General features: G+C 38.8%; 1 protein-coding gene across 1 annotated transcript; it reads right to left on the bottom strand.

The window, feature by feature from the left end:
• Positions 1-7243: 7243 nt before the first annotated feature.
• On the bottom strand, positions 7244-8167 carry LOC308279692 (olfactory receptor 5B3-like; the record flags this gene model as incomplete). The annotated part of the gene is made up of 1 exon (XM_080719810.1): positions 7244-8167. The coding sequence occupies one exon, from the start codon at positions 8165-8167 to the stop codon at positions 7244-7246; it is 924 nt and encodes a 307-aa protein (XP_080575936.1).
• Positions 8168-23986: the final 15819 nt, after the last annotated feature.

The raw sequence follows: 23986 nt of genomic DNA on the forward strand, positions 1-23986 counted from the left end.
GAGATAATCCTGGATTATTTGATTAATCCAATGTAGTCACACAGTCTTTAAAACCAGAAAACTGTTCCTGGCTGTTCTCAAGGAAATATGATAAGAGAAGGTCACAGGTGCTATAGTTCTCGCTTTTAAGATGGAAGAAGGACCACAGGCTGAAGATTGCAAATGGGCCCTAGAGGGTAGAGAGGAAAAGGAAACAATTTTTACCTAGAGCATTCTTAAAGAAATGTAGGTCTGCTGTTGGGGTCTGTTCAAACTGCCTGACAGAACTTCCAATAAATCAGCTACATGTAGCTCCAAGCACGTTGACGTCTGCTCAATCGCCAGATGACAGGTAGTGCCAAGCGTATTGGCCACCTGTCAAAACTTCCATTGAATGGGCTACAAGTAGCGAACGCGCTGTCAAAACCCCAATGAATGGGCTACATGTAGCGAGCACAGGTCTGCACAACCGCCAGAACTTCCGATGAGTAGACTTGCAACAAATAGCGCTGAACAGATGCAAGGGGGCGTCTCCTTGCCCCCGCTACCTTTCGTTTGATAGATTAGAATAGTTTCCTGACCGGAAAATCCCCCCCTTGCCTTTTTGCTTTAAATTGGGGTGCCTAAAAGAGAATAAATGAGATCTTGCTTGACAAATCTCCCAGCTCCGTGTAGTGATCAGACCGTCGGTACTTATCTTCCCGCTCAGGTCTGTCACTGTCGGGCTGGCCTGGACAGCCTGCCACACCTGATTTTAGCTCCATGAAATCCATGCTGATTTTAATCTATGAAATTGTAAATTATAGGTTTGTGTTATAATAAGCTACCAATTTTATAATTTGTTATGGCAGCAATCTAACCCAGAAGTAGAGACCAAAGAAAAAGTAGCATCTGGGAAAAAGAAGAGTTTTTTGCCACCTGACCCAGCCTTTCTTATGCAGGAAATATATGGCCTAAGCAAAAATGCAAACATTTATGCTGTTACCCTTGAGAGCCAGTCTGTCTGACTGAATTAAAAACCTGTATTAATATGATGGTTTTGTTCTACAGTAGACTACATTCTGGGTGGAACACTTAAAATGGAGTTTAATATCTACAATGGAGCCTCTAAAATATCTATTAAATAAGTAAATGAATTGATCAAGGTGGGCTCTGAGATATATTGCAATTACTTGATTTTAAAGTGTTATTTTTCCTATCTTCTCAAATACTGATGAGTACATCTTTTTATTCTAGTTTATGGTGGTCAAGTTCTATAAAATGCAAGGCCAAATTGTATTTTGTAATACTATTAGTATAACTAAAGAAGTAAGTAAAAGAATATGTAAAACCTTAATAAAAGAAATAGTTATTACATGATCAAACAATCCCAAACTCAGAATAAAGACACTTTTCAATATATATTAGAGAAAATTTTTAAATTTATTTTTCACGATAATTCTTAATGACTCTTAGTCACTGCTAAGAGTGACAATCTAAATCATTGTTGGTGAGATTGCAAATTAGTTCAACCACTTTGGAAAACAGTATGAAGGAAAGAAAGAAAGTTTCTTGCTGCATCAAGAAAGTTTAGTGCAAATTTTTACCAAATACATTTACCAAAAAAAGTTTAGCTCATTTTCTTGGTAAGAAAATGTTGCTACATTAACCCTGAGCATGAAACAAGTAGATCTGCCTTAGAATTTTAAAATTATCAACATATGCCAGCCCGGAACTAAAAACAGAGACAAATATATCTCCTGATCTACCTCTAACCCAAATCCATCTATACTAAAACCAGAAGATAATTAAACAATTAAACCAAAGTTTTATCTGTAGAATTAATTAAAATAATTTTTGTTTATGTTGGAAGTACTTTTCTTATTAATATGGCAAATTACCTATTCCTCTATGCCACTGCATAGATATCAAAAATATCATTTTAGTTGCTGGAGTATCATAGTATTAAGAACATCTTCCCAGTTGAATGTCAAACTCTATGTAACCCACTGTATTCAGTGCCAACTGAATAAAACTGTTGAGATGGTGTTTGAGGCTCTTAAAGACTACAGCATGAGGTCCATCAGACTTGGAAGATTTGCATTTCAGTTTGTTTTCATTTAATTCCTATCGTCCCCTAAGACTCTGACCCACAGGGGCTTAGAGAACGACACAGACACCTCTTCAGCTGAAATATGAATTCTTCTTTAATGGATCCTTAACATGTCTCTTTTTAATATCTCTCTAATATGTCTGACAATGCGTACAGCAAGTACAATATATATCAGCATCATAATCCCTCCCTCTATTCCCTACCAACCCCAAGCTTCCACAGCTAGGGCATGCACACTTCTGACTCTCTCATAGGCAGGCTGGTGGTAGACGTCACTGATCATTCTGCAGGCACGTAGCATGGCACACTGCGCATGCTCAAGGAGACGTCCATCTTGTGAGTCTCATGACTTGGCTGCAAGCCTAGGCGCCATCTTGAATCCACGCTGGCAACAAGCCTGGGTGCCATTTCGGTCCAGCCAAGTGGGCCCCGACATCTCCCCCTTTTTGTTTTATTAAAACAAGGCTCGGGATCGTGCCTGTCTTAGGTTGTCGACCCTCAAGGACCATTCTTACCAGTCATTGGGAGAACAATAGCATGATTGTTTCCCTGTCTTAGGTTGAAAGGTCTCAGGGACGATCTTACCCGTCACTGACTACCGATCCAGCATACTGAGCCATACGTGGGGAGATGAGCCAGCTTCAAGGGCTGCCATAGCTTGCACCAATATGTGCTGTTGTTGCAGTGTGCGTTGTCGAGTTCGCCTGATATATCCAACCAGGAAAAAGCATGCTACCACCAGCAAGAATGCCCAGAATGCCATGCCACCCCAATCTTTTAAGAAACCCAAAGTTCCATGTATCAAGTCCATCCATTGTTGTACTGTGGTGACTTCCACACGGGTAGAATTAATTGCAATGATGGACACTCGAAGCTCAATCATGGTGTGTTCAAATTCACGGCTCCAAGTCCCTAGAAGCATCTTGCTTAATTGACGAGACAAATTATCTGCATGGGAGAAATTTTGATACTGCACATACGTTATACATAATCCAGATAATTTATGAATACATGGTACCATGGCCATTTGCCCTAGAATGTCAACCTGTTCTTGTAACAGGTCTACTCTTTGATTTACCATTAATATGCCAGCTTTAAGTTGTCCATTTATTTGAGCTTGCTGAGCCATGGCAGTAGCCGCATGTGAAGATAGGGCATTCATAGTGGCTGCAGTATTTATAGACGTTGCCAAAGCAGCAGCAGCTGTAACTGCTGCGGTCACAGAGGCCACAATTACAGCAATAAGAGCAGAAATTCCAAAATCTCTCTTTTCTCGGTTCAGCAAAACTGGAAGGGAATTTACATCCACTCTTACTGGCCAAGGGACTGCTATAGGCAGTCGCATTACTACTGCCCAAGGGTACATAGAAGCATTCCAGCATAAAGTTAGAAAACAGGTATCAATAAAACAACCTAGACTATCAATAACCAAGGAACTATTAGAAACAAGCCAAAAAAATGGAGTAGTTACACAAACAGGAGTGGGTCCAAACAGGAGTTGTGGTCCCATTGAACAATTTACTTTGATGCTATCCTTAAAAGTATCGGAAAAATTCTGAGAATAGCTGCAATTTTTTACAGTTCCCCCTAAAATCATAGACATAGCTGTTATATCAGTACAGCCTCCTGCTATCCCACAGAGAAGCCAAATATTAAAAGGATTGGGCGGCTTATACTGTATAGGATTTTGATATGTATAATTATATCCTGCCCAAGTATGATTGCACATAGTAGATATGCCTGGAGAAAAACTTAAATCATAGCCTGAAGAGGCCCAGACTACCTTAGAGTCTTGGCAATCAGTCCATTTAAATGGCCAGCTACATGGGCTATAACATTTTGGAGACCACCGCGGCTGCAAAGGAGCTGTTTTATTTACGGGATGTTCATATCTAGAAAATGCTAAAGGAGCATATCCTTCCAAAACAGTAACATTTCCTATGGGACTGGAATCATTAAATGGCTGAAATTTTCCCATAGTCTGATTACATAACTGCACACATGGATTAGTACTATCATAGGTATCATTCAAAATTTATTAGCATAAAAACATAAACTGCCATTTAAAGTTATATTGAAGAATGCATAAGGCCTAATTTCTTCATCAAAGGGAATCCATGGCAAATTTAAGGAACTATTGGTCATAAAGAACCGAGGAAAAATGGTAGCAGTGGTGGATACAGGTAAAGGAAGAGGGAAAGCAGAAATAATTCCCCAAAGATCTTTTTCACCCATTCCAATGTTGAACATTACCAACAGAGTTAGCCATATCCATTTGTTACTTGGCATGTTCCATTGGTTCCTGTACATGGCGCACCAATCTTTCAGGAACCCAAATCGGCGAGTCTTTGTCCTGTGGGAAAACACACACCGACCCTCGAGCCCACGTTAACACTGGATCCAGACCATTCCATGCTCCTGTAAGAATATCTTTCCACATTGCTTGCCCTGCATAGCGCTCATGAGGCCTGTAATGTCTTTCCGCTGCTGTTCGTCCATTGGCATCCAGCGTTAAAAAATTTAGAATAAATAATATAAGATTTAGTTTATCTTTTGGTGTGGTCCATTGAGCCCCTATCCCCCCTTTTTGTTTTATTAAAGCAGACTTAATAGTGGCATGGGCTTGTTCTACTATGCCTAGGCCCTGTGGATTATATGGTAATCCATGATTTAATTGTATAGCCATTTGGGCACAAAAATGAGAAAATCTTTGAGAAACATAAGCAGGTCCATTATCAGTTTTAATTTGGTGAGGGATGCCCCAGGCAGCAAAAGCTTGCAGACAATGGGAAATTACATGTTGGGCCTTTTCTCCAGTATGAGCAGAGGCAAAGATGACTCCGGAACATGTATCCACAGAAACATGTACATATTTAAGAGAGCCAAATTCAAGAACATGAGTGACATCCATTTGCCATAGGTGAAGAGGTCACAAATCTCGAGGATTTACTTCTGTAGTAGGCTGTGGCAATAATGTCAAACAATTTTTGCATTGCAATACAATGCGTCGAGTTTGTTCTTTAGTGATTTTAAATTTTAGTCTCAGTGTTTGGGAATTTACATGAAATTTATTGTGAAATTTTTGAGCCTGTAAAATTTTGTCTTTATTTGAAAAAATAAGTACAGTTCAAGTATGAAAATCTGCAATAGCATTGCCTTCAGCAAGCGGTCCAGGAAGTCCTGAATGAGCTCGTATGTGGGTTGCATAGAAGGAACATTTTCAGTTCCAAATATATTGTTGTAACTTAGCCAATAATAAAAGAATAGTAGATTGTCCCTTAATATGTCCTACACATTCAAGGCTATTAAGTGTCTGTACCACATATAAGCTATCTGAAATTAAATTGAATGGAGTGGAATCATAGAGCATAAATACTTGAATCACTGTCAAAATCTCTACTGCCTGTGCTGATGAATGGGGAAAAAGAAAAGTTTGTGGATCTGAGCCTTGGATACCATGGCAACACTTTTTTTTTTTCAAGGCACGCAGGAAATGCCCCTGGGGTGGGTAAAATTTTTTGCCCATGGGCTAACCTTGAGTTTCTTCTGTCTCTCAAACTTTCCCTTCTCAATAAGATATGGTGGCGGACTAGGGGAGGGAGGGGGAGGAGCGGAAGGTTCAGGATGTTTCTTTTTACTGTTATAAGACATTTGGAACCTGCGCCAAGATTCTAACAAGGCTTCTTCCTCCTTATTTCTTTCTGGTGGAACAGGCCATGTCTCTTGTTCCTCGGAGGAATCGGAGGAGTTGCTTTCAGAGGACTCCTCGCCCCTGTGAGAATCTGCCTGTTGACCTTGCTCTGAAATCTCTCTTTTGCTTCCTCTAAAGCATTACAGCCTTCAGCCAGAACTTGACTATACCTTCCTGTTTTATCTGCCAGGCATGCTTTAATTAAACTCCAAATAGCCAATGTCCCAGGTGGGAGAGCCCCTTCGGCATCGGCCTTAAGAAGATCCTGACCGAGACGCTTCCATTGAGAAATATTAACATATCCTTCCTCCAAAAATCATGGGGCTATCTCTTTAACTGTGCTAAGAAAATTTTCTAAAGTGGCTGCTTTCACTTTCACTCCTCCCTTAGACAGAATGTTACAAAGAGCCTCTTAGACCTTCATGGTAGCAACCTTAGACCCCATGATAAGTTTTACTTTGTTATAAACTCCTACACCCCTATCGTCGCAACACCTGCGAACTTATCGTCGCAATTATCTGCGAGCTTATCGTCGAATTACCTGTGAACTTTGACAGCTGTCCCTCGCTTATCCGCAAGCCTTATCTTATTTTGTCGCTTACTTGCGAACTTTTTGTTACGTTGTTTTTTCTTCCCGGGTTTCGGCGCCACTTATCGTCCCCTAAGACTCCGACCCGCAGGGGCTTAGAGAACGACACAGACACCTCTTCAGCTGAAATATGAATTCTTCTTTAATGGATCCTTAACATGTCTCTTTTTAATATCTCTCTAATATGTCTGACAATGCGTACAGCAAGTACAATATATATCAGCATCATAATCCCTCCCTCTATTCCCTACCAACCCCAAGCTTCCATAGCTAGGGCATGCACACTTCTGACTCTCTCATAGGCAGGCTGCTGGTAGGCATCACTGATCATTCTGCAGGCACGTAGCATGGCACACTGCACATGCTCAAGGAGACGTCCATCTTGTGAGTCTCATGACTTGGCTGCAAGCCTAGGCGCCATCTTGAATCCACGCTGGCAACAAGCCTGGGTGCCATCTCGGTCCAGCCGAGTGGGCCCCGACAAATTCTGTCAAGGCCAACTTCAAGTTCCACATCCTCAGTGAGTGCAACCTGGAGGACCTATCTCTGGCTCCTTAGGGTCTGTGCTGCAGACGCATTCTCAAATTGCTCTTATTGTCAAGAACTGATATGTTCTTATTGACATGTTTAGGAAAAATTGCATGGAAAGGGTGGAATATCCAATGAATATCTACTAAGGGATTTGACAATCCAACCTCAAGTTACAAATAGTTTCATTCAAATATTAGATTCTGAAAATAATGCTTCCTGTCTTCTAGATAATATGTTTTGCAAAGAAAGGTTTATGAATCAATAAACTGAATTTCACCATGCATTTTAAAGCATGATGCAATATATAAAGATGTGACTACAGATGTTGTGATTCTCAAAAGTAAGATGTAAATGTCAAAGATCATTTTCCCTTTAGAACAATCTTTGTGAATGCACTCTTGACCTCCTTGTTCCTCAGACTGTAGACCACGGGGTTCAGCATGGGGATGACCATGGTGTAGAACACAGAGGAAATTTTGTCACTGTCCAAGGAATCACTAGACCTGGGCTGTAAATACATGTAAATAATCGTCCCATAGAAAATAGAAATCGCAGTGAAGTGGGAAGCACAGGTGGATATAGCCTTCCTATGTCCTGCGCTTGCACGAATTTTAAGGACTGTGATAAAAATCAGTGTATAGGATGGTATGATAACAAGCAAAGCAACAAAGATACTGAAGCTTGAGACATATATAACAGCCACCTCATTTGCATGTCTGTCAGAGCAAGAGAGAGCCATGACTGCTGGAATATCACAGAAAAAATGATGGACCACATTGGGCATACACAAAGAGAGGATAAATGTGTTCGCAGTGTGTATGGAAGCATTCAGGAAACCACACACATAGCAGCTAATGACTAGACATGTACACATACTTTGTGTCATGGTGGTGGCGTAATGTAGGGGCTTACACACTGCTATATAGCGATCATAGGCCATTGCAGGCAACAGGTAATTTTCCACAGTAGCAAAGGCTACGAAAAAGTACATCTGAGCAGCACAGGCATTATAGGAAATGATCTTTTCTCCTAGGAGAAGCTCAGCCATGACTGTGGGAGTGACAGCTGAAGAGTAACAGAAATCCACAAGAGACAGGTTCCCCAGGAAAATGTACATGGGGGTGTGGAGGCGAGAGTCCAAGAGAATCAACAGGATCATCCCCAGGTTCCCAGCCAGAGTGATGATGTAGATGAGGAGGAAGATAGTAAATAGGGGAACTTGAAGATGCGGGTCATTGGTCAGCCCCAGCAGGATGAACTCTGTTACTTCTGTCTTGTTCTCCATCAATGTTATCTAAGAATTACCAGAATGTCTATAACAATAAGAACAATGTAAATAATGATAAAGAAATTTAATTAAATGAGAAAGTGTAATTAAATGATATATTTCTCCATTTTTATGATTTTTAATTTTTTATTTCATTTTTATTTCTTTTTATATTGCTGCTTTGTAGCCATACATCTTAATGGGTTACATGATGATAGAGGCATATATGCATCCATCACTCATTTATCCCTTCCCCAACTGTATTCCTTCATTGTAGCAAGAATTTTTATCTCAAGATTCTCAAGTTCTGTGTGTATGTATGTTTCTGTCACTCTGGAGTTCATTATGACATATAATTATAATTCACCAATAAATGCACATTTTAAGATCCCCCAGGGAAAGCATGGGCTAAAAAGTCTGGCGCATAATTACATAACAGGGTTACAATTCTGTTGAATCTGAGAAATTATAATGGGTCATCCACAAAATTCAAAATGTTATGCATTTATTAACTAAGATTTCACAATTTAATAACTTATAAAAGATATGTATGAAACAATCTGATTTTTCACTCCTCCTAAGTTCAGTAAAGGTGACAAGTTCTTACTGCTCACAGGCCAAGAACTACCATAGGTATATTACACATATATCCATTGTCTCCTCTCACCAATAATGTGAGTTTGGTTGGTGGTTACATTTATACAAATTATAAAAAGAAGTTTGTGAATTAATTCATATCCAAACAGTATCATTGGATAATCTCTGCTCTGCCCTTATGCCAACCTTTAGCCCATACTGAGTGGTTCCTATGTCTAATAGTCTAAACTGAACTTAAGACAAACTCTTGCTCAAATTTCAACTATTCTTTATCTGCATTGTTTAATCTCAATGGTCGGAATTTTTCAGAGAAATAATTAACTTATTTGGTAATAAATTCATCTTGCTCTATATGTTGCTTCCAATTAATGGGGGAGGGGAAACAAGCAAACAAAAATCCACAACAGTTTGATGACACTAATTTTCACCACAAATGGATCCTAAAGGAGTTAGCAAGTTCTAAATTTTACTAGTCTTGTTCACACTCCCATGCTTATTTTCAGCAGCATGTCCAATCTCGGTACCAGCAATATACCTAAAAACAAAGTTTGCTTAGGTTAGAAATGAATACAATTCTTTTAAAAAATGTAAACTGGGTATGGTGGTGCATGCTAGTAACCCCAGCATTTGGGAGACTGAACCAGGTGGATCATGGTTCAGGGACAGCCTCAGCTACTACTTAGCGAGGCCCTTTACAACTCAGTGAGACCCTGTTTCAAAATAAAGAATAAAAAATAGGGCTGGGGGTGTTGCTCAGAGGTAGAATCCCCCTTGGTTTTATCCCCAGTACTGAAAAAAAATGTAGCACATCTCTGTGCACAGTAGATGTGGTGGGATATCTGGGGTAGTGGGAGCACGTACAGCCTGCAGGGGAAATTCTGAGTGAAGGCATCTCTTCATATGTAGCTGACATGGAGTTTAGGCTCCCAGGGAAGACACATATCAGCCTTTCACGTCGCCAGCTAAGAATCACTGATCTCAACCTAACTTCTCTGAACATCATATTTTCATTTGCAGAATAAACACAACAATAAGAATTATTTTGAAGTGTTGTTGTGAGAAATAACATAATACATAAATCACCAAAAATTGCTTGGTGTTACACACAACCTGATGAGTGGTAACTATCTTATCATTATTAGGACAAGATAATGGTTCATATTTTTATTTATCAAGGGGAATGCTGACTCTGTGTGTGTGTGTGTGTGGCGGTGGAACTCAGGGGCATTTGACCTCCAAGCTACATCCCCTGCCCTATTTTTTTTTATTCTTTATTTTGAAACAGGGTCTCACTGAATTGCAGAGAGCCTCATTAAGTAGTTGAGGCTGTCAGCAAACCGCAATCCTCTGGTCTCAGCCTCCCAAATGCTGGGATTACAAGTGTGCACCACCACGCCAGGCTGAATGCTGACTTTTTTTTTTTTTTTTTTTTTTTTGGTGGTACTGGGGTTCCTGGAAACCCTTCTACCTCCGGGCTACACTCCCAGATCTATTTTACATTTTTATTTGGAAACAGAGTCTCTTAAGCCAGCGAGGCTGGCTTCGAACCTGTGCTATCCTCCTGTCTCTGCCTCCCAAGCTCGGGGATTACAAGTGTGCGCCTGGCCTAAATTCTGACATTTTGTATCAAGGGGAATGCCTTCAGTTGCAAGTAAACTGGAAGCCACTAAGTCTCTCTCTCCAGTTTTCCACTGACCCCACTAGGACTACTAATGTTTTATGTTCTCTACAGGGTTTCTTGGCTGTCTTCATCCAAGCATGTAATTACTGCCCCTGAAATTCCATTTAGAACAATCTTGTTAAAAGTTTCTCCTGTGGAATTTATATTTTAGTTTCTATAATTAAAAGACACACAGTTCTTAAAACTCAATTTTTTTCTCTCATAAGTGTCATCTCATAGCCAAATCAGAGTCTCAGGTTTCAAAATTCCTGGTTGGGACTTTCTTGAGTTTTGGTAGCAAAATCCATGGTGTACAAAATTTTATTTAAGTCTGTTCTTTAATATAAATTGTATTTAAAACTAAGCTGTAGAGTTCAGTCCTATAGAAGGGTCCCAATACTCACTACTATTCACTATCACTTTTCTCCTATGCCTTTGGAAACTTGAATTTCAAAGTTTCAAGAAGACATTATTGTTGCCCAAGTTAACACACTTGGTTATTTTTAGCATACATTATGATCTACTACATATAATAATGGATTTACGAGTAAATGACATGGACATGTGTAAGGTAGGTTATTTGAGAGTTATATAATGCTCTAAAATTATATATAGGCAGTTTGAGAAGGGCTCAAAATTCATGAATTAAAGTCATCTCCCATGAATAAGTACAAGAGTACAAAGGTGGAAGGGTTATATGCCATTCAGAACATGTTAATCATGTTAATTCATTTAGAACCTGTGTGCCATTAAAAATATATAATATATAAATATAAAGTATGATACAAAATATTTATATTTTATAAAAATATAAAATATATGTTTTTATTCTATGGTAAATATATTTTATTCTATATTTATATTAAATATAAGTTTATATTATAAAATATAAAATATATACTATATGTATTATATATAATACATATAATAGTGAAATAATTCAATATTTTCATATTTTGTTTCTTTGTTCTTTCATCTTTGATGAAATCTTAATGTACGATGAATAAGATAAAATCACTAATCGCACAAAGCATCATTTCCTTATCTTTTCTTCATCTTTTAGGGAAAAGAAAGCATGATTTGCTATTGGAATCTGAAAAGACCTAAGGCTAGATAAAGATTTTGACATTCATACCACAGACACATCTCAGTTTTTACAAATACTTTCAAAACATCTCCTTCTGCTTCTAACACATCATTGAAATAGGTAGCCCACTGCTCTTGCATGATTGACACTAATTACTGAAGTATTCATGGAATAGAGAGATTTGCCCTTATAATAAAAGTGAAAGAACAGTCAATCCAGAACACTGATTTTAAAATCATAATATCAGTCAAAGAAGCTAGTATATGTGATATTATTGTAGGTGTCTCTCAGTTACTAATGAAAAGGATTTTGAAAGATAAGAAAAAAAAAAAAAGAAGGAACATTAGAATGGATTTAGCTCTGAACCCATTCTGTGCCCTAGAAAGAATCGCTTGCCTTCTTCTAAGTAAAATGAACATGAAAATATTACTTCTCCATAATTTATGGATCGTTTCTGTAAATAAAAAATAAGACAGATCTATAAACATCCTGTAATCATGTTATAATTTTAAATTGAAATATATGATCTTTTCTTCTTGACCTAAATTGAGGGATCATAGCCAATACTCAGGTCAGAAGAAGTCCTGTATCTGTAATAAGTATTACCTTTCAGATGAATAAGTAATGCCCAATGGAGCATGGCATGTAGATGTATCTTCTAACACAAGATTCATTGGGATGTCAAAAACCAAACCATGGTGACCTGGAAAGAATTATATGGACTAGAAACCTCTGGAGATTTTCCTTGTGAGACTATCTTTAGCTTCTGATTCTCCTTTCCAGTGAAGAAGCAATTATTCTGTCTTTAGGGATTAAGCTGCTTAATTTTCTTTTTAAACAAATATATTTTTATTTATAATTGAGACCATAAGTTTGTACATATAGATTTGGCACCATAAGATTTTCCTATATATGGACATATTGTGTAATGATTAAATCAGTTTAACCATGTTTACTCCCTCACACACATATTTTTTATGGTGAAAAGTTTAAAAGTTTTTACTTTTTGAACTATACATTATATTTTGTTATCTACAATCTCCATCGTGTACAGTGGCACACCAGATACTGGTCCTCTCTAACTATAAATGAATACCCAATGATCAACCTTTTCAATACCTCACTAGTATCTATACTCTCTACCTTCAATTATTTACTGTAAAGTTTTCAATGGTATCACCTTTCCAAGATTTTATACAGGTGAGATCATTCAGCAATTCCCTTTGTTAGCCTGCCTAATTTCACTTAACATAAGGATCACCAGTTCAGTCACCATTGTTTCAAATGACAAAATTTTATGCTTTTTGTGGCTGAGCAATATTCCATAAACTATGTGTACCACATTTTCTTTATTTATGTTTCTTTAATAATTCATCAGGTGGCCAACTGTTAGGTGGTTTCTTTCTTTAGCTATTATGAATAGTGCTGAAGAAATATGAAAGTGCAGAGGTCTATTCAGCACACTGATTTCATTTTTTTTAATTTATTTTCAGTGGGAATACTGATAGATGAACTTCCGGGAAGATGATGACCAAAGGAAGTAGTACATACCAGTCCTGCCAACACCCAATTTCCATTGCCTTAAAAACAGCAATATACAAAGCCAGAAAATACTATCAGTAGAGGAATAAAGTGCTATGTACAAGATGGCAGAGAAAAAAAGTTAAAAGACCCATCAAAGAGCAGAAAAGAAACCCAGCCACCTGGCTATCATGGGTGCCACCATAGCAGGACAATCTTGCCTCACTGCACCTGACTCTAGAGCCGAACAGAAAAACAACCAAGGATCTGAAGTGAGCAGCTGCAGATCATTGGAGTTGTAAGCCATCAGTTCTTCCTGAGCAAAAACCAGCTACAACTTCCAGCAGGGGAGGCTGAGCTCATCACACCTTCCAGGGATCCAGAGCAGCACTCAACACCAGAAAAGAAACCTGCCTGCCTTGTGGCCATGGGCACCACAACAGTGCCATCTTGCCTCACTGCACCCAACTCCAGGGATGAACAGGAAAACATCCAAGGACCTGAAATAAGCAGCTTCAGATCATCAGAACTGTAAGTTCCTCCTGCACAATCACTGGCTACAACTTGCAGCAATGACGGTCAAGCTCAACATGCCTTCCAGAGACCCAGACTGGCATGTAACATCATCATAAGTGAAGCTGTGGTCTCCACAGAAGAAGCCCCGGCATGGCATCCCCAGGGACTTGCACAGGCTGGTTAGACTCCCTTGGACTGAGATTTTGCAGTTCAACCCAGTGAAGGAGGAGGTGGAGTCTACAACTTGCACCAGTGGCGGTTGAGCTTACGAAGCCCTCAAGAGATCCAGAACTGCACTCAACAACACTGTAAGTGAAGCCACAGTCCCTGTGGGAGAACACCCACCACAGCACCACCAGGGACTCTCACAGCCCTGATAAACTCCCTAGGTCAGAGATTTTGTGGTTCAACCCTCAGAAGGTGAGAGTAGAATCTGCTGTTGGACATAGCAGAGCCTCAGACAGACTCAGGTTCTGATCAGTGGAAAGTATAGGAGGAGACCTATGCTTAACACTAGACTCAACTAGTAGGATGTCTGGGATAAAAACAGACAGACCCTGGAATTGTTCATCTAAGAAAAATTAGCATAGAAGAGAGAATAGAAGGTGAAACCAAAGGAATAAACAATCTTTTCAAAAAAGTAATATCCAAAAATCTTCCAAACATAAAGCAAGAGGTCGATACACAGGTACAGGAAACTTATAGAACCCCTTTTATACAATATCAGAGAAAAGGTTCACCACACAACATAATAGTCAAACTGACTAATGTAGAAGCCAAGGAGAGAATCTGAAAGGCAGCAAAAACAAAAGACCAAGTGACATTCAGAGGCAAACAAATTAGAATCACTCCAGACTTCGCAAGTCAGGTCATGAAAGCCAGAGGGGCTTGGAGTAGAATATTCCAAACTCTGGAGGAAAAAAAAAAAAAAAAAAAACAACTTGCATCCAAAAAAAAAAATTCTATCCAGAAAAAAATTCTTTCAAATTAGCTGGAGAGATAAAAATCTTCCACGACAAACAGAAGCTGAGGGAGTTTAGTCTTCTAAACCAGCACTAGAGAAAATGCTCAAAGAGAATAACTGCAGAAAAGGAATAAGTAATCCATGCCAGAACCAGAGAAGCAAGAATTTCCATCCAGCAAACAGCTAAGCAAAGAAGAACAAACACTAACTCAAACAGAAGTTAAATCTCAATATGTTAAAAATTAAAAATCATATCTCAATAATCACACTGAACGTAAGTGACCTCAACTCCACACAAAAAAAGACATAAGGTGGCAAAAATTGTTTAAAAACCAGAATCCATCTATCTGCGGCCTGCAAGAAACACTGCTTAAAAGTAAAGATAGTAACTAACTTAAGGTAAAGGGCTCAAACAAGGTAATCAATGGAACTCGCAGACAAGCAGTAGTGGCAACTATGATATCATACAAGTTAGACTTCAAGCCCAAGCTTATTAGAAGAGACAAAGAGGGTCATTTTTACTGGTAAAAGGAATGATCCAGCAAGAGGAAATAATGATAGTCAACATTTATGCCCCAAACATAACTGCAACTACTTTCATAAAACAAACTCTTTGTGACATTAATTCACACATAAATCCCAGTACAATAATACTGGGAGACTTCAACACCCCTCACACACTGCTAGAATGATCTTTTAGACAAAAGGTCATAAAGATGCCTCAGAGCTAAAGAACTCCATCAACCAAATGGACCTTTTAGACACATATAGAATATTCCACCCAACTACAACAGAGAAAATTTCAAACAAAATATCTAAACTGAATTATAAATTTTGATGTCCACATTCAGCAAACTATACACTGAATTTAAGGAGTGGAAAGTAAAACAGAGCCTTTATAGATTTGCAGTTTGGCCAGAAAGACACATGTAAAACTGGGGCTCAGAGCAATGATGTTGTAGAAGGAAGGAAGATGGCTGCAAGGAAGGAGAAAATGGTGGCCATGATGTAGTTGGGGTCAGAAATGGACATGATGGAGGAAGCAGATGGAGTTGGGGCTAGAGGAAGTTTGGATTAAAGTTGGGGACAGAAGTGGGCTGAATGGACTTGGAGCAAGTGGCCACTTGCATAGTCTGAGCCCAGGGGCTGTGATTAAAAAAAGTCCCCTGTGGAAATTATTAAGAAAGACATGACTCCCTTTTCTGTTGGTGGCCCATCTCAGCCCACATGATGCTGGCTTTGCCACACCCTACTGGCCTGGGTCTCCACCCATATAAATCTATTACAATGGTTTTATCTACTGTTGAATAAACTCTCATGACTCCAATATATCAACCCTGAATATTAATAAATAAGCTTATTAGGGGGAAATTTAAATATAACTAAAATACCTGTAAAAGGACAACTGCTGCTTCTCCCTTACCATTTTAGCCATTTGGCCAGTGGCAATGAGCATGTGAAAGAAAAGCAGGGTGAAGGTACATCCCCTTCCCACATGCATACAAGCCACTGGTTTGTGGAAACAGGGAGTCAGGCACTTTTCATTTCCATACACATATATGCTTTCTCAGTTGGTACCTATGGGAAAAGGCAGGACTGAGATGTGAAAAATCAACTCTATGTCTGCCAGGCAGGGGAGCAGCCCTTAGACATCACTTTTATCATTTTTAGAATTGTGAGGGCTGGAGGGTAACCTGCAAATTTTATCTAGCCTTTTGCCATAGGACTTGGGGAAAGCCACTTGCTCTAAGCACACCTGGGGAAATTGCCCAGGTGCTGATAGTATGCTGGGATTAAGATCAAGGCCATTAAGATCCTCATTGATGCCACCATTTCTGAAGGTAAGGAAATTGTCACTTTTATGGCAGATGCCATTGCCCAAAAATCTGTAAAGCTGTAGTGAAGAGGACAATTCTATCTCAAGCTTCTTAAATCTTCAACTTTATTCTCAGTGAGACACCAGAGGTGGTATGGTTTTATGCACCATTAGCTTCGATGCAGGCCATTCAGACTCCTTATTCAGTGTTATAGTTAGATATAGAATTTACCCTAAATGATTCACTTATTAATATTCAAGGTTGATATAGTTAGGTCATTATAGTTGTAATTATCAGTGCATAATATATTACAATGGAGGACTTAAAAAGACCTGTAAATTTTATATAGCCATTTGTCACAGGACTTTGGGAAAGCCACCTGTTCTAAGAAAACCTGGGGAAAGCACCCAGGTGCTTGGTGAAAACTTAGGAAATAAAGTGTGGCTGAAGAATATGTGCCCCTGTAGGTGTGGCCTTAGGGATTGTGCTTGTGTCTTTGACTTCACTTGCTTGCTTATGTCCTCTTTTGCTTCCAGCCTCGATGGTGTGAGAGTGAAGCTTGTGTTCTTTCTCTGATTCCTGCCACTATACCCTGAAATCTGCATTCCCCAGCCCCAGGTGAACTGAACCCCCAATTTAAAAAAAAAAACCATGAGCAAATAAATATTTCTTTATCTAAAGTACATAGTCAGGACTTTGGATTATAGTAGTAAGAATACTAAGATGTCATACAACTTCATAGTTGTTCAAAACATAAGTAAGTAAGATCTCATTCCATTCAGACAATTTCAACCATAAGATTAAAATTATTATACTCAGAATATTTTATATATCATCAGACATATTTTTATATATATCAGCCAGATGATGTCACTGTAGAATTTTATCTTTCTTCCTAGTTCTTGCTCCCCCAGTATAAGGGATCCATTTAGTTGAAACCCTCAAAGAGATCCTGTGAGAGTCAGTGCAGCATTGGCATTTCACAAGGTAAAAACAGATACAAACAGACACACACAAACACAGAGTCAATCGGAAAGGCCCTATCTCAGTCAACATTCTCATGCTATCATCCAGAAAGACTGACCATACAATTTAAAGAAATATATTTGCTTAAAATTTTTGAAAATGTCTGCAAATAAAAGGGCAAGGTGGCAGGAAGTGGAGATATGGAGAGCACTAGACTCCATTCTCACATCACAGAGGCTAGAAGCAGAAAGAGAAAGCAAGAGGAGGAGAGAACAATATATAATCCCCAAGGCCACATCCCAAGAGACCCCTTCATGGCAACCAAGCCCTGCTTCCAATATTGCTACCTTGTTTACATGAGGTCTGGGGGACATTCTGTATACAAACCACTACAGGACCACAGACAGTCAAATGGAAATCTTTAGACAACTGACCAAGAACCACTGTTTACATATAGGAAATAAGTCCCTCATATGAGATTTCCTGGTTCCCATTTAACTGTGATTCCTGCATGACAGGTGGCACAGAAGAGCCACAGATGCCCCCCCATAGATAGAATCAGATATGTGGAATCAAAGGGTCATAAATTACACTCCATGGGAAACTTTCCCAGATGGTTAGCATTGCCATGACTTTCTGTACTCAATTTCTTTCATTTCAAATTAATTTGAATGGTGAAGGGAGATATATCCTCTGACAAAGAAAAATAATTGTTCCCCAAGGTAGAAAAAAACTTGGCCACTGCTGGGAAGTCTTTAAACTTCTTCACCCCTTGTAGGAGAGTACCTCCAAAAAATTGGTGTTATCTGAAGATAGTCACCTCATCTTCCAAGTCCTGAGAAGTCAGTTCTCCATACTTGACCTCCATGGCCTGCAGGAAGTGAGTACAAGGAATGCATTTAGGTTTATATATAGTGTTAAAAGTGTTATTGAGTCCCAGTATCTGTCTCAATTTTCCAAATACTGTGATTGGATAAAGTCTTTGAGAAGGAGGAAAAAAATTATTGATTTTCTGGAAAATTAGAAAAACTCATGAGTTTATGAGTTTGGAAACAAGCCCTGGAGTCTCCCCCAAACAAAGAAATAAATTCTTTTTTAAGAGTTATCTCCTCAAGGTCATGCTGGTATGATAAAAGAGGAATTCATGCTTAAGTCATTCTTGAGTCAGTTCTTATTTAGATTCATAAGCCAAGTCATGCTGGGTTTTTTTTTATCAGAAGAAACACAATTTATGTTTAATTCTACCTTGAGTCAGTTCTATTGCAGATTCACCATTGCCACATCATGTTGATATATTTATAAGGGATACAATTTATATTTAAGTCTTCCTTGAGTCAGTTCTTATTCATATCTGCAAGTCTTGACATCTCCTTCCATCAGTAAATAGATAAGAACATGTTATTTGATAATGGAGATGAAGGAAAAGATGGAGGACAAAGGAGAAAAACTGTCAGCTTTGAAACAGGCTATCTGTTGGCTGCCAGTGTAGAAAGCAAGCCCCTGTACATAGTCACCTTAGACTCTGAGAAACAGCATGTGTGTGTGTGTGTGTGTGTGTGTGTGTGTGTGTCCACATGGGACACCTGCACCTGCATTTTCTTTTGATGGGCTTCTTTATGCAACTATTTTGTATACACTCCACTGAAGTGTGGTGGGAAAAACCTCTATAGAAAGTGTAGATTTTTTTTATATCTAATAGGATGTTTGTCAAGCTAACCTTAATATATCATACAATTTCAATCAAGTACTAGACTTTAAGGAGTTAAAGGTGGCAGAATAAAAAAAGACACCATGTTTCCAGTTGCTCTGAAATAATAAACTCAAACATCAGCAACACTACTTTTTGACAAGAGAAGAAAAAGTGAGAACTCAGTAGAAGACAGTAAAAACATGATTGAATTGGAAGCAGCACAGAGAGCAGAGGACTGAAAAGCTCTCCACACATCTCAGCTAGTAAGCCTTGAGCTGAGGCAGGAACCATCTTGTTAAGACTGCTGGATTCAGCATCTGTGGGAATTCAGTGTCTCTCAGAGATGAACTTTGGGAAAGAAGAAACTAAATTCTGTCAAGCCAGTGATTGAAAAATCCTTCATGGTTTTTACAAATCTCCCCTTTGATTATACTTTTTTGTTATTTTCTTCAAGTTCTGTTAACTTTAGTTGTCTCTCACAGTACTCAGTTGTAAGAAATATAGAGGTCCTTGCTATCAAACAAGTTGCTTAGATGGAAGTCATTTTAGCTTGTATAAATTTCAGTTTCCCTGAATCTTAAGTGTTGTTCTTTGTGAAATCACAAAAGTTAAAACTCCTGTCTTAAAACTAGCCAATCACACAAAGCTGTACTTTACACTAGCAAAATACAGAGTTTTGAAAGCAAGCCCTCACCAACCTAATCACTAGTCAGAAAAAAAAATGTAGACTTCCCACTCATTATGTTTCCTTAACAGACTTTTGTTGGTGGCATACCCTTTTAGCAAAAATTAATTTTTTTTCTTGCTGAGTGACTATCAAGTATTTGTTTCTATCATTGATTCACATTTCCCACAATTTTGGGGCATGTCTGGGATCATCACCAAGGTGGTCACAGGGACCCACTTCTAGAGGAGATCCATCCAACTGCTGAGTTGTAGCAGCCATGGGAAGAGGGAAGTGCCACCATCCCTGGGATGACACAAACCAATTGAAAGTTGATCAGCAACATTGAAAGGTCCCTAGCAAGCACCAGCAACTAGTAACTCCATGTATGGACCAAGGTGTGAAAACTTTGGAGAGAATCAAGTAAGTAACACTTTGGTGGTTAGGATATCTCAGCGGTTGTGTGAGTGTGACTGAGGTATTCTAAGATGCCAAGTAAGTGCAGAGTCATGATCTATGGTTCCTGTTCACTGTGAGGAAACTGCTAGAGATGGAGGAAGTAATTTGAGCTTTGTTTGGGACACACAAACAAGGAGCTTAGATGATTGTTGCCCAAAAGACCCTTAGACAGAAAAGAAAGTTGAGCCTCTACCAAGAATAGGAAAGAAAGATACATAAAATAAAAAGATTAAGGATAAAATTTCTTTTGAGAGTCCATTAAAACTAATGTTACAATACTGGGATGATAATGTGTGAACTAAGGCCTAAAAGAAACAAAGGATGATTGAATAGTGTTTTTTTTATCTGGACCCGGGATCAGATATTACAACCAGCCATCTTTTGGCCAAAGTTTGGTTCAGATGAGAATTGGGTATGTCAATTATAGATAAATGAGCACTGATCAATTAAAAACAGAAACAAAACATATCAAATACCTTTTATTTCACATTACTTAAATACAGTTTTAACGAAAACTTTTAAGTTTGGTAAAGTAAAAGACAGCATTAAAAATACTTTGCCAACCTATAAAAATAAGATTCTATGTTTAAAGTGCGGTGTTTATTGTTAGAATTTTTGTGAAATTAATGACTTAGAATGCTAACTATGCTGGTTTGATATATGGAAAATCTAAAATAGATATTTAAATGGATGAATTAGGTAAATATAATTACCAGAGGGCAATGAATACTCCTCAGTTCTTGTCACTTCAAAAGAAAAACTTTATTTGGGGAATGCAGATAGGGTAAGCATGGATGATTTGTTGGTAAAATTAACCAGGAAGGTTACAGAGCTGGATGGTTAAAGAGTAGAGAAGAAATAGAGTCTGTCTTGTGATGTCCAATAACCTCCTCCCTTATGCATAGTAGTTTGGTTTTTGGTGGCTGCTTCTGGGTTTCATGTAAAAGCTTAGTGTGGCTGTGTAACTTCAGCATTTGGCTCAAAGTCTTTGGCCACAGCTGGGTGGGTGGGGTAATTTACGTATTTCATGTTAGCAAGGTTGGTCAGATCCTCCCCATCTCATTTTTTTAACTAAACATAAATTACTAAGTTATATTTTAATTAATGTGTGATTCTACATGTAACAGTTTGAATAACTTATAAGCTGATTTTTTGGGGGGGTTGGATTGTTTGGGTTTTTTTGCAGGTCTGGGGATGAAACCCAGGGGCATTCAACCTCCAAGCTACACCTCTGCCCTATTTTTTTTTTTTTATTCTTTGTTTTGAAACTGAGTCTTACCGAGTTGCAGAGGGCCTCACTAAGTAGCTGAGGCTGTCTGCAAACCATGATCCTTTGGGTCTCAGCCTCCTGAATGCTGGGATTACAAGTGTGTGCCACCACACCCGGCTGTAAGCTGTGTTTTGATTAAAGAACTATAAAGAACATAAAATATTTTATCTTACTGAAAATGAGTATTTTTTGTAAATTAAAAGATTTCTATAATAATTATTTTAAGCACAAGAAATCCCAATAAATAAAAGGAGATATTTATTGGCATGAGGACATATTTTAATACAGAAAGCTAAGAGAAGAAGGAAGATATTTCTAGATGGGTAAATATTTTGTATGACAAGATATTTCTTCTAAATGACTGAATTGTCTAAAAGAAAGCTGAGAACAGTAACCAAAATTTTAAGGAAGTTATGTAAGATTTAAGAGAGTTGCAAATAATTTGTAAAAAATAAAACTTAAGAAAGAAATTTTATATGTCACAAAGCTTGTTAGAATGAAAAGAAATTGAAAGAAGGGGCTGGTCTTGGAATGAGAGTGATGCGAGACGTCAGCCACCATGGGCTTGGGAGTAAAACTCTCATTTTTAACTGTTAGAAGAACTCAAAGAAGGCTAGAAAGGAATAGGAAATGACACAGGTGGGGTACAGAAGACAATAAAGACGTGTATCTGATGGGCAGGGATAATTGGGCCTCCAAGAACAATTTATGAGAACCAAATATATAGTCTTAAAACAGCCTAAATTCCAAGATAGCCCTTCAGAGGAGGCTGTTAGAGTGAATGTGAAGGTTTTAGGTCACTACCCATGGAATTACTGCCACATGTGTGTGGGGGGGTGGGTGGGTGCTTTCCCTGTACCCTGGTTTCTTTTTGAAGTCTTAACCAATCTCACTTCTTCCAAGCCCACTTTCCTTGACTCTGTCCCTTGACCAAAGCATAGATTATAACTCTCCATCCCCTTCTGAAATAGGCCTAGTGAGAATTCAAGGCTTTCCCCATATCTCTTCCTCCAATTTAGCTACACAAATCCTTTTACTAGGGCTTCCAGATTATGTATGTAGTAGTATCGGTTGAGCAGCTTATTTTCTCTCTCAATGTGAGTGAACTTATGGACCTCTCACACAATAATTGTCCTGAGCTTATAAGAAATGACTGTGATTGTTGGGAAGTAGCATTCATTTTCCTGGGGTTTCAGCTGCCTTTTCTCTTCTTGGCCACTGATACTCTTGGGGCTCATAGGAGAGGGCATGGTTAGGTATACAGAGCAGGGGTGGGCATTCTAGCAGGTGGATGGATATTGTAGGGATTTTTGGCAGCCCTTTTTGCTTCACTGTTGGACTTGGAGTTTTATTTTTGTTTTTACCTCATGTCTGGCCCTCTTTTGATGCCGTTTACAGTACATGACAGCTACCTTTGTTGGTTTCCAAACAGCTTCAAGACATTTTAGGATCTCTTGAGGGTACTTTAGGTCCTTTCCTCCAGAATTTAGCAATCTCTTTTCCTTGTTGGGAAAACAAATCCTCCATGGATGTTTAGAGTTAAAAATGCATACTTAGTGTCAATGCAGATATTGACTACTTAATCTTCCCCCAACTCTAGTTCTCTGGCCAGGGCAATTAACTCATCATTTTGGTCAGATGTACCAGCCAGGAGGGAATCTGCTTAAAGACTTTGTCCAAGTTTCTATAGCATTCTGGCTTTCCACTTTTCTTGTTGACTTATGAAACTGCTTATATCCACAAACATTTATAAGTCTGAGTCAGGGTAGTGGTGGTCTCGTAAGTCTGACCTCCCAGAGTAGGTCTGTACCAGCATTTTCTCACAGTCATTAATTTACTACTTATCACTGAACAGTAGCAGAGTGGATGAATTTAGCATGTGTATCATCTCCAACCTTATTCAGAATTTTTCACAAAGAAATTCCTGATATTTGGTGAACTGGGCATTGACTAGGCAATGGTGCCCTCTAGAGTTTATGAGTGAGAGACTACAGAATGGTGAACATATTCTTACAAGCTTTTTCATAGGGTTAACTTCTCTGCTTCTTGGATGAGAAGGCCCATTGCTGCGAGAACCTGCAGTCATGGTAGCTATCCAACAAAAATGTGATTCAGTTGCTTTGAGAGTTAAATAAGCTGTTAATACCAAGACACAATCTGCTGATCCAGAGCCTTGATTGCTTGTTTTCCTTTCAGATATGGAAAGGTGAACAGCTTTTTTAGGTCTGGGATTCCTAGGGCAGGCAGTTAGTGGTTGCCTTTGGAGTTGCTGAAAGGTCTGTTGTTGCCCATTTTTCCATTTTAAAGGGGTATTTATACCCCCATGGTAGATTCCTAGAGGGGTTTTGCTATGACATCAAAGTTTGGAATCCAGATGTGACAGAAGCCTATGGCTCCCAGACAATCACCTGAAATGGTCAGATTCCAGGCACCAGTAGCCATTAAACTTCGCCCTGATGCCTGACTGGTGCAGTTATAGCAGTACCCAATTCTCTGACTAGAAGCAGAGGGAATCCAGCCCCACCTAGAGAGGCTTCAACAACATGGTATCACACAATGTCAGTCCCAGTGGAATTCTCTTCTCTTGCCAGTCAAAAAGCCAGGAACCCATGATTACCAACTGGTG

The sequence above is a fragment of the Muscardinus avellanarius genome, assembly GCF_963383645.1.
Source record: "Muscardinus avellanarius genome assembly, chromosome: 1".
NCBI lineage: Eukaryota > Metazoa > Chordata > Mammalia > Rodentia > Gliridae > Muscardinus > Muscardinus avellanarius.